Genomic DNA, 17,168 nt, shown 5'->3' with positions numbered 1-17,168 from the left:
TGTCGTGTTTGGAGGAGAAAGAATGCTGAGTTACATCCAAAGAACACCACACCTACTGTGAAGCATGGGGGTGGCAATCTCATGCTTTGGGGCTGATTCTCTACAAAGGGACCAGGACTACTGATCCGTGTACATGAACGACTGAATAGGGCCATGTATCGTGAGATTTTGAGTGCAAACCTCCTTCCATCAGCAAGGGCATTGAAGATGAAACGTGGCTGGGTCTTTCAGCATGATAATGATCCCAAGCACACCACCAGGGCAATGAAGGAGTGGCTTCATAAGAAGCATATGAAGGTCCTGGAGTGGCCTAGCCAGTCTCCAGATCTCAACCCCATTGAAAACCTTTGGAGGGAGTTGAAAGTCTGTGTTGCCCAGCAACAGGCCCAAAACATTACTGCTCTGGAGGAGGTCTGCATGGAGGAATTGGCCAACATACCCCCAACAGTGTGTGCCAACCTTGTGAAGATGTCAATTACAGGCCTCTCTCATCTTTTTAAGTGTGAGAACTTGCACAATGGGTGGCTGACTAAATACTTTTTTTCCCCACTGTATGTGGCCAGTTACAGCTTCCTTTGACACTACAATCTGATTGCCGGGGATATCTAAGGCTGACAGATCATTCATTTGCATGACTGGCTTGGAATACCACTTATGTGGCCAGTCACAGCTGCTTTTGACACTACAATCTGATTGCCGTGGATATCTGAAGCTTATCGATCATTCATTTGAATGATTTGCTTGGAATAACACTTATGTGGCCAGCCAAAGGTGCCTTTGAAATTACAATCTGATTGCCGGGGATTTCTGAAGCTGACCAATCATTCATTGAATGACTGGCTTGGAATACCACTTATGTGGGCAGCCACAGCTTCCTTTGACACTAAGAACTAATTGTTGGGAGTTTCTGAAGTTGATAAGAGGCGACCATTAACCTTTAAGGGTATCTTGGACCAGAGCAATACATTTAGATTTAAAGCCTCTAAAGTATAACATGTTATCATATAAAAGCATACTGTTTTTTTTACTATCATTGATGTTTTACAGCAACTGACTATGAACAATTACTTAATAATATTTTTCTAGAATAAATAAAATAGTGGAATACCCAGAATACTACCATGATACTAACAATGCAATCTTGCTAAATATGGTCGTCTAGTAGTATAAGATTGACCCCCAATAACTGCAATAACTAAAACCTGAAGTTTTTCAATATTATTCATTAAATGTGCATGTCATATACGGCTCAAAAATTAAAATTAACCATCAATGGCAGACTTTTGAGAACATTTAGCCAGCTAAGAGGCAGTCAGTAAGGCATCTCCTCTAGTGTGCTGTTAATTATTTAAACTCGGAGAGCAGGGTAAATGATCGCCACATCTGTCAGCCACATAGAGAGAACCCTTATTCGATGCGGGACCAGATGTGTTTATTTTAAACATGCACTAACTACTAACTACTTAATGTGTTTCAATCTTTAGCCAAAAGTTAATTAAGCAAGCATACTAAACATCAGTTATCTTATATGACAGTTATTTTTTATTTCTTTACCTTAGCTCTTTAATCAGATCTCAATAGGAGTTCGGAAGACAAAACAGTTATAAACTTAATCCAGCTAAGCTAATTTGTTTCTAATAATTCCTGGTGACCCCAACCACTACTGTTCATTGCATCTTATAAGTGTAACTTTCTGACTATGGCATTAGGATTTAACCATTTACCGTAGCTCATGATGTGTGAATGATATATCCATCATGAAGCAGGTAGCGCTGTGTGACGCTGAGACAGCTCCACATGCTGCAGATGCTGGCTGTGCTACGAATCCAGCATCAGCCTCTGACATCAGCGACCTGAACTATATCTAGCACCTTCTGTTAACCCCATAAATACAGAAAAAAATTTTTTTTTTGCTTGTTTTTTTTTTTTTTTACTTTTGCCTCTCCATTAAACATATATTAGCCCTCAAAGTATTTAACACTTGATGAGTTAACTTTTGTTTAATCCCAATTGGATGTCATCAGACAGTTTTCACTTTGGGACTGTACTTTTTCCTGTATGATGCTGACCAATCATAAGCAGGTGGCTGAAACAGAAGGCTTTTTCTACATACCTTCTGTTGACAATTCTGCCTGTGAGGCCTAAGCCACACGGTAAGAAAATCGGTGCGAGTGGAGTGCTATAAAACATCGCATTCCACTCGGACCAATTCTAGCCTGTGTGTCAGCACACATGAGCGATTATTTTCTCAGCCCTAATCGGAATGAGAAAACAATCATAGCATGCTGCGATTGTAATGCGAGACTCTTTCTCTCGCACCCATTCAAGTGAATGGGGCGAGAGAAAAATCGCACTGCACTCGCGGTACATCGGTGTACCGCTAGTGCAGTGCGAGAATGGCAATAGCCGGCTATGCAGGAGAGAGGGAGAGAAATCCCTCCCTCCCCTCCTGAGTGCCGGCCCGCCCCCTGCAGCTGAGGTCTGCTCGCACGAACGGACCTCAGTTGCAAGGACACACGCATGACACTCGGCTCTGCTGTACTGCCAGCGTGAGCCGAGTGTCATGCAAGGGGATCGCAGTAGTCCCCGTGTGGCCCCAGCCTGAGCGGCGCTATCGCTGTCCACTCACTTTTCATAAAGTGACAAGTGACTGCAGTGACCTCTGAGGTCGGGTGATGTCACATCAACTTCTGGAACTGGAAGTTGACCCGACATCACCGAGGTGGGACCCAGTCTCCGTGAGTAACGGGGCTGTGGGCAGAGTTTCATTGCACGGCACAGCCCATTAACTCACAAGTTCTCTCCTTCAACCAAGAGCGATGCTGAGCTGTGATGTTTGGTGAGATGATAGAAAGAAAGGCGTGCACACTAATAGGGGGATGAGGTGCTAGTGATGGGGAAGATCCCACACAAGTACATATATAGTTACACTGCACACTCAAATGTCAATAAATGATGATTTTATTCAGAATCAAAAAAGCCAAGCAAAGGAATAGAACTTCTTTGGGGTTACCCCAAAGAAGTTCTATTCCTTTGCTTGGCTTTTTTGATTCTGAATAAAATCATCATTTATTGACATTTGAGTGTGCAGTGTAACTATATATGTTTGGTGAAAGTCCGTCCACAGCCCAGTCACTCAGTGAGACTGGGTCCCACGTCGGTGATGTCGGGTCAACTTTCAATTCCCAAAATTGTCGTGACATCACCGAACATCAGAGGTCATGTGATGGGGGATGAGCAGACAGTAATAGCACCGCTCACAACAGAAAGTATTTAGAAAAAGCCTTCTGTGTCAGCTTTACATCAATGTAGCCACTATGCATTGTAGTGGACAACCTCTTTAATGCAAAGGAAATAAGGAAACTTATTAAAAATAAAAAAAAAAGCTTTCAAGAATGTTAAAAAAATAAAAATTGAAAGCTTCAAATCACCCCCTTTTTCCAAGTTAAAAAAAAACAAACAAAAAAACTAAAAATAAGGTTATACAGCAGTACCGTAGCTGCAAAACCTCAATCAAGGAAAATATAACATTTTTAAGCCATACAGTACACATCATAAGTTAAAAAAAAAATAGTAAAAATGACATTTTTCGGTGTCAATGCAACGGCCACAAAAAGTACAATAAAAAAATGTTCAAAGGATCCCAAAAGAGTACAGATTAAAAACTATAGCTTCAAAAATTTGAAAGAACGGCACTCCTGGAATAAATCTTACTTTGGTGCCCAGATAGGGTCCAATCCCATATGTAGAAGTATTCAAAGCTGACACTCAAAATTTGTGGCAAAATTAGACAAATTTTATTTAACAAGCAGAAATGTCACACAACACAACATTTCTGCTTGTTAAATAAAATGTGTCCAATTTTGCTACAAATTTTGAGTGTTGAATTTGAATACTTCTAAAAACTATAGCTTGTCACATAAGAAGTGCCGTCATAGACCCAATTGACAAAAATTATAAAAAAGTTAGATTTCTCAAAACTTGATTAAACAAACCAAAATTTTCCCTGTACAAAACTAAGCTACTAAAATAGTAAACAAACTATACCATTTTTTTTATCAACATAACCATATTACCTGGAAAAAGATATTACAAAGTCAATTACAAAGGTAATGAAACCCCCAAAAACAAAGCGGAATTGTTTATTTTTTCAGCTCACTTGGAATTTTTGTCCCCACTTTTCAATTCATTGTATGTTAAAGGGAACCTGTCACCAGATTTGGGTCCTATAAACTGCGGCCACCACCAGGCTCTTATTTACAGCATTCTAACATGCTGTATATAAGAGTCCAGGCCGCTGTGTAGAACGTGAAAATCACTTTATAATACTCACCTAGGGGGTCAGTGTGGTGCAAACTGGTCAGATGGGTGGTGCTGTTCTCCGGGACTGGCACCTCCTATGTCGGCCATCTTAGTCCTCCTTCTTCTGAAGCCTGGGTGCATGACGCGTCCTACATCATCCACACTATCCAGCACTGAGATCCTGCGCAGGTGTGAAGCCCCTGATCTTATCAGGGTGTCACAGGGAACTAAACTCCTTTCTCTTGTGGTGCAGAACTCACCCTCCATGGTTCTGGGATCCTAACTATTGGTATTACTTCCATCAGCACTCAAATCCTTGCCACAACTCACACCACACCCTGTCAGGCACACCAGTGGGTGGTCTAGCTGGAAAAGGGCCACCCGCCTAGGGGTCAGGCAGGCTGGTGGGAGGGACCTAGTCAGTTGAGAAGTAGCCCTCAGAGAGTGAAGAGCTGAGAGAGTTGTAGCTCCCTGGGAGACTTTGGTTAGGTAGCAGATGGTGGTCTGGGACCAGAGGAGTCGGAGACCCGGTCACAGGATATTCGAGAAGGGTACCCAGACTTAGTTTTGGGGAACGGTCGGCACTGGATAATCTAGTAATCGGACCAGTACTGAGCATGGCAGGGTACTGGACCCTAGATCAGGGAGTAGCTTCACACAACCTGATAATTAGCCTTTATGAACCTCTTTATGAACTTTCCCCAAGAGCTCAGAGATCGAAGGCACCAACACAACGAGGGGGATAGGGCTTTCCAGCTTGTGCAGCCCACTGAAATCCCAAGTGTCAGCCATTGAGAGCACAGCTACTCTATTTAATTATAGGGAGCAGGACCCCGACAGCTTCAGGCCAAGGGGTCACTCAGAAACGTCTAAACACAAGTGCATGGAGGCAGGCTCCAGACCGCCAGCAATACCAACGGGGACGGATTCCCGGACGATATCCCCAGAGTGGCAGCGGCACCCAGAGACTTGGTTTACTCCTGTGTCAGAGTCTACTTAATGGTCGCACCAACATCCACATGGCCTGAATGAGTACGCTGCTCTCCCTGCATCCTGCCTGCCGCATAGCCTGCACCACGCTTCCCTACACCTCCACCATCCAGAGTCCCGGGGCCTCCCCTACTGGTGGAGGGAACGTCATCTGGCTACCCCACTCCATCTCCCCTGAGTAGTCCCATCGGCAACGGTGGTACTCCCCTTACCGTGATCCACGGGTGGCGTCACGAACACTTATCCCCTGTGAATAACCCCCCTTTATTTTCGAGTGTCCGCTAGCCGCCGGGTCCGGAGAACCTCGAGCCACAGCAATCCCGGATCTGAGCAGTCCGACTGCTGCATGGGCGGTACACAGGTGCACTACAATACTTTGACCTGCCCTGCTCAGGATAGATCAAAGTGTGCCTGCGCGGGACTTCAATGCCAGCGAGGGTGTATGACATAGGATGCGTCATGCACGCCGGCTTCAGAAGAAGGAGGACAAAGATGGCCGAAAGAGCCATCTGACCAGTTTGCACCACACCGACCCCCTAGGTGAGTATTATAAAGTGATTTTTATGTTCAACACAGCGACCTGGACTCTTATTTACAGCATGTTAGATTGCTATATACAAGAGCCCACTGGTGGTGACCGCAGCTTATAGGCCCCAAATCTGGTGACAGGTTCCCTTTCAAGTGAATGCTGTCATTCATAGCTACAACTCAGCAGAAAAAACAATTATATACAACAGATGTTAATGGAAAAATAAAGAAGTTATTGCTCTGAAATAAATAAAAAATAGGAAAAAATTAAAAGGCAAATAGACATACTGTTTTTTTCCTGTGGGGTAGAATAAAATCTGAAGAGTAGAACAAATAAAAAAAACCTAAAAATAAGAATAAATCAAGAGGTTCCTTTTTTATCAGCACACTTTTATCTTGCCACCAACATTTTTAACATTGGTGATAAATCATGGGGTTGTTTACAGCAGGAATCTATATTATTCGTACATTGTTATGTTTTTTGTCTGATGAATGATTCCTGTGAATAAGTAATATATACTGATTAAGGGAAAACTCCTAACATTACTAGTTCAATTTGGTATTCATTTTTGAAAGAGACATATCAGCTCCCTTGACATTTCTGTTTAGTAAACATTTGTATTTTCATTAGAAAGCTATTCTGGAACATATTTTACTATGATATGGCTTTTGTGCTATTCTTCTATTATTCCTCCTGAATATTTTTTAATGCATTCACAATTTGGTGTTACTATTGTTAAATTAAAGATTTGAGGTACCAGAAGGTGCTAGAGGAACAATTAGTACAAAAATTTTCATCTGACAACGCTGGCAGCAGATGTCATATTTCCTTGTGCAACCAAAGGAGGAGAGACGACAGAGACACACACCAGGTTCAACAGAGGCAAGGGAACACTATCAAATGTCTGGGAGAGTTTCATTAGACCCTTACAGAACCTAGGCCTTGATGAACAGCGTAGTCTGACAAGGAGGAAAACGTTTTGGAACAAGGCGAAGGAGTACCTAGCCAACCATACCAGCATCCTCTGTAACTCCCCTGTGTCGTGCAACTTAAAGCTAATTAAAATGATCCTTTTCTTCTGGTATATTCCCATGTACTCCACACCCACAAAAGTGTATACGCTTGATAGTTTCTTCTTTTTCTTGTTGTTCTCCTCTACTATATCAACATGGTCATAATGCAGACCTCGATCAACATTTTTAGAGGGTCATCAGGCTGCCCTCGCTCCAAAGCTTTGGAGGGTCATCAGGTAGCCCTCAATCCAAATTTTAAGAGTTACCCTGAGGTGGCCCTCAGTCAAACTCTTTAGAGGGTCATCCGACGGTCATTGCTCTAAATTTTTAGAGGGTAATCAGGAGTCCCTCGCTAAACGTTCTTAAAGGGTCAGCAGGTGGCCCTTGCCCTAAATTTTTAAAGTGTCATCAGGAGGCATTTGCTCCAAATTTTTAGAGAGTCAGGTGGCCCTCGCACAAAATCATTTGAGGGGCATCATGCGGCCCTCGCTCAAAATAGTTTGAGGGTCATCAGGCAGCCTTCGCTCCAAAATCTTTAGTGGATTGCATAAGTCACAGATGGCTGACATGATTTCAGGCGTGATTATGCAGACTTTCCCAAATGCCTTGCAGCTATCACATGGTATTGTATAGTCAATCAAAATGGACATCATAGCCTGTACAATAGCCTAGGCAGGGAATGAAGCTGCCATTTTAGTGAGATTTTGGACGGTTGAGTGGATGTTAGATCTGCCAGCTCAGCAACAGACAAAGGAAAGGAAAGCCCTAAAGCATTGGAAAAATACTCCAGACAGATTTGTACAACTGCAGCAATGAAGAATATGAGTGAAGTAGTCTTTGAATAATACAGAGATTCAATTGATAAGAGCAGAACTAGCAGCAACAGTGTCAGACTCGGTGTGATAGATCAGTAATATAATGTAACTGGAATCTGTTCTGCTACAGTTGAATCACAATAACATTTTCTTATCTATTCATATTCATTAGGATACAGAAACAAGACAGCACAATATTTTTTTGCAAAAAAAAAATTGGAAAAAAATGAAAAGGCTGCCAATGCGCTATGTTATCACATGAGCTATTGGTTACTACCTATTACCACCTGTTTCTATGGTCAAGTCACCTTGATATTATGAACACTTTTTTGTGTTAAAGACCTTAAAATATGTAGCATATGGTCTTAGGAGACTTCACAGTGTTACGCACATCTTTATAGAACAATTGGAGGACAAAATGGAGATTGCGGACTTACTTAAATTTGTGCTGCATATCACTTTATTTTGCAATGAAAGCTGATAACAATAATTAAGAAGTCAAAATGTTAAGAAGAAAGAAACTACTTACTGTCCATCTTCATGAAGCTCAGTCACCGGGCAGAGCATGTATTGTGTTTTTACATCAAGGGGCTTTTCATCTTTAAAATATAATTATTTTTACAATATTAGTTTTACATCCACCACCAGTGAAAGCAAATAGATTACAAAAGCGTAATCACCAATGTACACTTTTTTATACATTTTCCATAAACTGAGTTAGAATAGTATAAAAATAGGTTGAAATTTGTACATCTGCAGATGCATGTGTAGGAAACATTAAAGGGGTTATCCGGCTTATTTTGACTTTTTTTATTATTTTCCTATTGGGCTACATTGGGGCAGGTAAGTAGATAGAGACCACTTACCTGCGCTGCTGTCAGCCCCTCTCCCCCGGCTCAGAGTGGTCATGTGACCGCTCCTACCGCGATTTTGCTGCTTTCAGTCATTTCATGTCAACATGGGCAGGACCATGTTGATATGCAAATCTGAGAACAGCATGCTGCCGCCCTGCTGGGCGGATACAGTGCGTGAGTCCTCGCTCCCCTTCCTTGCATCCTCCCACACATTCCCCGCACCCCATACTCTCCCTGCAACCTTCCCCGGCACTGCTGTGGGACCCGTGAGCTGAGGGGAGGGGCCTGTCTGCGGCTGATGTGGTGTCACCGCCAGCACTGGGCCTCCTGCTCAGGATTACACATTCAAATGTATCAGCAGCATCTGTGATGCCGATACATTTGAAAGCACTGATGAGAGGGAGCGCAGCGCTGCTTCTCATCACTGTCCCTCTGTCTGTGTCTGACAGTTCAGGACAGCGGTGACGTCACTACTGTGCTGATATGTCCAGACCAGACAGTGGACGAACGTGCAGGAGCGGTGGGGACCGAGGAGGGGTAAGTATGTATTCCCTACATGTGTTCCCTATGGGGGTAGTGGGGGGTCGGTGCAAAACGATGGTGGAGGGGTCGGTACAGAGCGCCGTGTGTGTTGGGGGGGAGGGTTGCAGAGCCCGATGTGTGTGTGGGGTGCAGAGCCCGATGTGTGTGTGGGGTGCAGAGCCCTATGTGTGCATGTGGTGCAGAGCCCTATGTGAGTGTGCGGTGCAGAGCCCTATGTGAGTGTGCGGTGCAGAGCCATATGTGAGTGTGGTGTGCAGAGCCTGATGTGGTGGGCGGTGCAGAGCCCTATGTGTGTGTGTGCAGTGCAGAGCCCAATGTGTGTGTGGGGAGTGCAGAGCCCGATGTGTGTGTGCGGTGCAGAGCCCTATGTGTGTGTGCGATGCAGAGCCCTATGTGTGTGTGCGGTGCAGAGCCCTATGTGTGTGTGCGGTGCAGAGCCCTATGTGGTGTGGGGTTCAGAGCGCTATGTGTGTGTGCGGTCAGAGCTCTATGTGTGTGTGCGGTGCAGAGCCCTATGTGTATGTGGGGTGCAGAGCCCTATGTGTGTGTGCAGTGCAGAGCCCTATATGGCGTGGGGTTCAGAGCTCTATGTGTGTGTGCACGGTGCAGAGCTTTATGTGTGTGTGCGGTGCAGAGCCCGATGTGTGTGTGGGGAGTGCAGAGCCCGATGTGGTGGGTGGTGCAGAGCCCTATGTGTGTGTGTGGTGCAGAGCCTGATGTGTGTGTGTGGGGAGTGCAGAGCCCGATGTGTGTGTGCGGTGCAGAGCCCGATGTGTGTGTGGGGAGTGCAGAGCCCGATGTGGTGGGCGGTGCAGAGCCCTATGTGTGTGTGCGGTGCAGAGCCCGAAGTGTGTGTGGGGGTGCAGAGCCCAATGTGGGGCTATTTCCAATGCTAGAGTGATAACAGGTCAGGTGCTGGGAAGAATACTGACAGGGAATGTGTGTGCAGGGGGCGGGGCTGGACAGTGAGGCTGGGAGGTGCCAGCTCTGACTGTGAGGTTTAGCACAGGAAGTTATCAGGTTTGCTGGAGCTGAATGTAAACAAAGAGCTGCAGAGAATAAAGTCCTAATTCAAGAGGAACAAAAGATACAAAACAAAAAATAACAATGTAGGGGTGTTTTATATGACAATACAGCAAAGATTAGCTTACCAAAAATGTTTGAGTTTATGTCGGACAACTCCTTTAATAAAAACTGTATGGAAGCAGGTACCATATGTCAAACAATGCCTTTCTGAATTTGAATACAGTATGTTCAGCTAAGTCTACATACATTTTTTTTTTCTTGAAAGGAATCAACTTTGCTCTTTCCTCAACCATCTAATAGTACAAATGGGAAAATGTATGTTTTATTCATATTAAAACATGCTGCTATACATTTTAAAACATCTCCCATTAGGAAAAATGGAGAAAAAATGTATACACTGTGTGAAATATTATTAGGCAAAAGAGTTTTTTGACCATATGATCATTTTATGCAGATTTTTCACCTCCAAGCTGTATAATCTTGCATGCTTTTTGGATGAAGCAGATTAGGTGATTTGTATTTGTGTAATGAGAGAGGGTAAGGCCTAAGGATATAATACATTTTATTAAAGGTGTGCAGAATTATTAGTCGGGGTCATGTCGCTAGTGACGCACATCCGGCGCCGGTAGCGACATCGCTGTGTGTAACACTAATGAGCGACGATCAACGATCGCAAAATCGTTCCAAAATGGTGATCATTGACACGTCATTCATTTCCTTAATATCGCTGCTGCCACCGGTACGATGTTGTTCATTGTTCCTGAGGCATCACACATCGCTATGTGTGACACCGCGGGAGCGACGAACATCTCCTTACCTGCGTCCACCGGCAATGCGGAAGGAAGGAGGTTGGCGGGATGTTACGTCCCGCTCATCTCAGCCCCTCCGCTTCTATTGGCCAGCCGCTTAGTGACGCCGCAGTGACGTCGCTATGATGCCGAACGCACCTCCCACTTGAGGGAGGGATTGTTCAGCGGTCACAGCGACGTCGCTGACCAGGTATGTGCGTGTGACGCTGCCGAAGCGATAATGTTCACTACGGCAGCGATCACCACATATCGCAAGAACGACGGGGGCGGGTGCTATCGCACGCGACATCGCTAGCAATCGCTAGCGATGTCGCAGCGTGTAAAGTACCCCTAAGGGCGGCTTTGCACGTTGCAACATCGCACATGCGATGTCGGTGGGGTCAAATCGAACTTCCGGCGTCACTTTCGAGATCGTAGTGTGTAAATGCTAGATGACACGATTAACGAGCACAAAAGCGGCGTTATTGTATCATCATTGCAAGCTCCGACTTTTTCATAATGTCGCTGCAGCGACAGGTACGATGTAGTTCCTCGCTCCTGCGGCTGCTCACATCGCTGTGTGTAACGCCGCAGGAGCGAGGAACATCAGGTTACCTGCCGCCGGCTGCTATGCGGAAGGAAGAAGGTGGGCAGGATGTTTACATCCTGCTCATCTCCGCCCCTCCGCCGCTATTGGCCGCCTGCCGTGTGATGTCGCTAGGACGCCGCACGACCTGCCCCCTTAGGAAGGAGGCAGGACGCCGGCCAGAGCGACGGTCGCAGGGCAGGTGAGTGCATGTGAAGCTGGCGTAGCGATAATTTTCGCTACGCCAGCTATCACAAGATATCGTACCTACGACGGGGGCGGGGACTATCACGTGCGACATCGCAGCATCGGCTTCCGATGTCGCAACGTGCAAAGCCCGCCTAAGAGTCTATCTCCGTATGTAGTATTCCATATATGTATTCAAATTAGAAATGTACAGTAGTATAGTTTTCCTGATAAGCTATGTCACTTACATCATATGAAGGGCACTGCAACCCTGGTTAGTTGCTTGTTACAACCATGAGCAACTAACTACCTGTCCCTATACGTGTGGCCATAACTTTGGATACATAAGCTACTGTAATGCCCTGCACATAAGGTAAATGACATAGCTTTTCTGAAGAACTATACTACATTTCTCATTGTAGGTATTTGCTAATATTATTATCACACCTACTACATATTTGGATAGGATTTTGGAGATGGGAATACCCCTTTAAGTCTTAAAGAGAAATGCAGGACTCTTGAAATTGCTAAAATCTTGGGGCGTAATCAAAGAACAATAAAAATATGTGTTGCAAATAGTCAACATATTGAGTTAAAAAGATGCATGTTAAATGACAAATATTTGAGGAAAATCAAATGTGAAGTGACGAGGAACTCATAATCCTCCAGTGCTGTCATTTTACAGATCTGCAACCTCCTTGGAGTGTCCAGAAGTACAAGGCGTTAAATGCTCACAGATATTGCCGAACACTATTAAAGAAGATACAGAAGTTGAAACATCAAGACTGGGCAAACCATATTTTTCAATGGTTTTTTGGAGAAGAGATTGACTCTTGACAAAGTAGATGGATGGGCTGGTAGCTGATCAGTAAAGGACATAGACCTCCACTATGAACTAACATGTCAGTGAGGTGGAGGTGTGGTACTGCATTGGGCCGGTATTATTAGAGATGATTTGGACTTTTTAGGGTTGAAAATCGACTTAAAATCAACTTCAAACCTAATGTTACTTTTTGAAGAAGCTTTCTTTAAGCAGCAGTACAGAAAAAGGGTGATTCTTTTGAGAAAACTATGATTTTTATGCCGATCAATGCTCCATCACATGCATTGAACTCCTCCACTGCTTGGCTATCCAGTAAAGGAATTTGTAATATGTTCAGACAAATCTACTTCTTTCTATACCAGAATTGATCAGTCATTATCAAAATTCTCTATTCTTAGGTAAAATCTGTATTCAGTGAAAACTTTCCCATTATTGAGATAGGAAATATGGCATCTGTCACCGATGAGACACAGCCATTACACAGAACATAGCAGGGGCACGTATATAATATTATCTTAGCATTTTTAGCATACGATTGTAGAACTTATAATTATTTAAAAATCTATTGATTAAAATAAACTTCAAAATTAACTTTGTTCTTGGGAAAACCCCTTAATGACCTAGGATGTGTATATACAGTTAGGTCCAGAAATATTTGGACAGTGACACAATTTTCGCGAGTTGGGCTCTGCATGCCACCACATTGGATTTGAAATGAAACCTCTACAACAAAATTCAAGTGCAGATTGTAACGTTTAATTTGAAGGTTTGAACAAAAATATCTGATAGAAATTGTAGGAATTGTACACATTTCTTTACAAACACTCCACATTTTAGGAGGTCAAAAGTAATTGGACAAATAAACCAAACCCAAAAAAAAATTTTTAGTTTCAATATTTTGTTGCGAATCCTTTGGAGGCAATCACTGCCTTAAGTCTGGAACCCATGGACATCACCAAACGCTGGGTTTCCTCCTTCTTAATGCTTTGCCAGGCCTTTATAGCCGCAGCCTTCAGGTCTTGCTTGTTTGTGGGTCTTTCCGTCTTAAGTCTGGATTTGAGCAAGTGAAATGCATGCTCAATTGGGTTAAGATCTGGTGATTGACTTGGCCATTGCAGAATGTTCCACTTTTTTGCACTCATGAACTCCTGAGTAGCTTTGGCTGTTTGCTTGGGGTCATTGTCCATCTGTACTATGAAGCGCCGTCCGATCAACTTTGCGGCATTTGGCTGAATCTGGGTTGAAAGTATATCCCGGTACACTTCAGAATTCATCAGGCTACTGTTGTCTGCTGTTATGTCATCAATAAACACAAGTGACCCAGTGCCATTGAAAGCCATGCATGCCCATGCCATCACGTTGCCTCCACCATGTTTTACAGAGGATGTGGTGTGCCTTGGATCATGCGCCGTTCCCTTTCTTCTCCAAACTTTTTTCTTCACATCATTCTGGTACAGGTTGATCTTGGTCTCATCTGTCCATAGAATACTTTTCCAGAACTGAGCTGGCTTCATGAGGTGTTTTTCAGCAAATTTAACTCTGGCCTGTCTATTTTTGGAATTGATGAATGGTTTGCATCTAGATGTGAACCCTTTGTATTTACTTTCATGGAGTCTTCTCTTTACTGTTGACTTAGAGACAGATACACCTACTTCACTGAGAGTGTTCTGGACTTCAGTTGATGTTGTGAACGGGTTCTTCTTCACCAAAGAAAGTATGCGGCGATCATCCACCACTGTTGTCATCCGTGGACGCCCAGGCCTTTTTGAGTTCCCAAGCTCACCAGTCAATTCCTTTTTTCTCAGAATGTACCTGACTGTTGATTTTGCTACTCCAAGCATGTCTGCTATCTCTCTGATGGATTTTTTCTTTTTTTTTCAGCCTCACGATGTTCTGCTTCACCTCAATTGAGAGTTCCTTAGACCGCATGTTGTCTGGTCACAGCAACAGCTTCCAAATGCAAAACCACACACCTGTAATCAACCCCAGACCTTTTAACTACTTCATTGATTACAGGTTAACGAGGGAGACGCCTTCAGAGTTAATTGCAGCCCTTAGAGTCCCTTGTCCAATTACTTTTGGTCCCTTGAAAAAGAGGAGGCTATGCATTACAGAGCTATGATTCCTAAACCCTTTCTCCGATTTGGATGTGAAAACTCTCATATTGCAGCTGGGAGTGTGCACTTTCAGCCCATATTATATATATAATTGTATTTCTGAACATGTTTTTGTAAACAGCTAAAATAACAAAACTTGTGTCACTGTCCAAATATTTCTGGACCTAACTGTACGTCCCAGGTCTCCACCTTCCCTTTGATTTGGGCTTTTGCAGTGAGTTCACATCTTTCCATGCACATGTCGGCTGATCTGATCAGCCGACATGTGCAGCTAATATGAGTAGATGTTAAACCCTTAGATCGCACTGTCAAACTCTGACAGCACCATCTAATGCACTCGGGAAGGGATCATGCTGTTCCCCTCCTCCATTGGCAGCCATGTGAAGCGAACACGGGGTGTCAATGGGTTATCATGACAGCATGGGGTCAGCTGATGACCCCTGTCCCTACTCACTACCTGTGAATGCCAGCAGAGTGCTTGTATTTAACCTTCGTCCGGCTGAGTAGGTACAATTATAACTATTCCGTTTTAAAATTGCAATACATTTTTTTTTTCCAAACGCCGTAGAGGGCTGAAATTTCGTAACATCTCTGCAGTTTTGGTCCAGAATATATTGGCCAAATTTCAATAAAATATCTCCACCCCCGTCCGAGATAAGGGGTCGCTGTTAACGTTGTAAAATTATGCAGCCTGACGAAGGTTAAAGGAGAAAAGCATTTCTGCTGATCAGAGGAATGCTGAAGCACCACTCTGATCGGCATAAGCGATCGAACAAGGTAGGCATAAAGTCCCCTAAGGGCAGAAAAGTTATGGCTCTTGGAAGAAGGAGGAAAAATGAAAATTAAAAATGAAAAATCTAACGGGAATGGATATATTAAGCACTGTTCACAAATTAGTATAAATTAAATATTAGTTGTATTTTTCTTTACTATTTTACACTTAAACTTTACACCTGCTTTACAAACAAAAGAAAACCAACTTTCATCCAATATCATTTTTTATTTTACCTGCCACATTTCAAGAGCGACAACATTACTTTTCTTTCCTGTATATTCTGTTTTTCGTAGGACAAGCAAAGGTGCTAATTTGATACATAGGAGTTTTTTTTAGATTAATAAGACTTGTTTATTAATTTTTTTATACACTGTGTGCAGAATTATTAGGCAAATGAGTATTTTGATCACATGATAATTTTTATACATGTTGTCCCTCTCCAAGCTGTATAGGCTTCAGAGCCAACTGCCAATTAAGTAAATCAGGTTATGTGCATCTCTGTAATGAGGAGAGGTGTGCTGTAATGACATCAACACAATATAGAAGGTGTGCTTAATTATTACGCAACTTCCTTTCCTTTGGCAAAATGGGTCAGAAGAAAGATTTGACGGGCTCTGAAAAGTCCAAAATTGTGAGAAGTCTTGCAGAGGGATGCAACAGTCTTGAAATTGCCAAACCTTTGAAGCGTGATCACCCAACAATCAAGCGTTTCATGGCAAATAGCCAACAGGGTTGCAAGAAGTGTGTTGGGCAAAAAAGGCGCAAAATAACTGCCCATGAATTGAGGAAAATCAAGTGTGAAGCTGCCAAGATGCCATTTGCCACCAGTTTGGCCATATTTCAGAGGTGCAACGTTACTGAAGTATCAAAAAGCACAAGGTGTGCCATACTCAGGGACATGGCTAAGGTAAGGAAGGCTGAAAAACGACCACCTTTGAACAAGAAACATAAGATAAAACATCAAGACTGGGCCAAGAAATATCTTAAGACTGATTTTTCAAAGGTTTTATGGACTGATGAAATGAGAGTGACTCTTGATGGGCCAGATGGATGGGCCAGAGGCTGGATGAGTAAAGGGCAGAGAACTCCACTCCGACTCAGATGCCAGCAAGGTGGAGGTGGGATACTGGTATGGGCTGGTGTCATCAAAGATGAACTTGTGGGACCTTTTCGTGTTGAGAATGGAGTGAAGCTCAACTCCCAGACTTTCTGCCAGTTTCTGGAAGACAACTTCTTCAAGCAGTGGTACAGGAAGAAGTCAATATCATTCAAGAAAAACATGATTTTCATGCAGGACAATGCTCCATCACATGCAGCCAACTACTCCACAGCGTGGCTGGCCAGTAAAGGTCTAAAAGATGAAAAAATAATGGCATGGCCCCCTTGTTCACCTGATCTGAACAACATAGAGAACCTGTGGTCCCTCATAAAATGTGAGATCTAAAGGGAGGGAAAACAGTACACAATGTTGATCGTAAACAGATCAAACAACTGACAGAATCTATGGATGGTAGGCTGTTGAGTGTCATCATAAAGAAAAGTGGCTTTATTGGTCACAATTTTTTGGGGATTTTGCATGTCAGAAATGTTTATTTCTAAATTTTGTGCCGTTATATTGGTTTACCTGGTGAAAATAAACAAGTGAGATGGTAATATATTTGGTTTTTATTAAGTTGCCTAATAATTCTGCACAGTAATAGTTACCTTAGTTACCTACACAAACAGATATCCTCCTAAGATTGCCAAATCTAAAAAAAAAACACCCCAACTTCCAAAAATAATAAGCTTTCATATTTATGAGTCTTTTGGGTTGATTGAGAA

The 17,168-nt window shown here is 43.3% G+C and overlaps 1 protein-coding gene across 3 annotated transcripts in view; it reads right to left on the bottom strand.

The window, feature by feature from the left end:
- The window catches only part of ANTXR2 (ANTXR cell adhesion molecule 2), a 356,942-nt gene that overhangs the window by 138,146 nt on the left and 201,628 nt on the right, over positions 1 to 17,168 (bottom strand). For all 3 annotated transcript variants that reach the window (XM_075352423.1, XM_075352424.1, XM_075352422.1), the window contains one exon: positions 8,179 to 8,248. In XM_075352423.1, coding sequence (XP_075208538.1) covers positions 8,179 to 8,248 — 70 coding nt within the window. The remainder of the gene's footprint in view (positions 1 to 8,178; positions 8,249 to 17,168) is intronic.

This window comes from Anomaloglossus baeobatrachus, chromosome 1 (genome assembly GCF_048569485.1).
Source record: "Anomaloglossus baeobatrachus isolate aAnoBae1 chromosome 1, aAnoBae1.hap1, whole genome shotgun sequence".
Classification (NCBI taxonomy): domain Eukaryota; kingdom Metazoa; phylum Chordata; class Amphibia; order Anura; family Aromobatidae; genus Anomaloglossus; species Anomaloglossus baeobatrachus.
The sequence above is the reverse complement of the archived record's forward strand: the minus strand, read 5'-3'. Positions and strand labels throughout refer to the sequence as shown.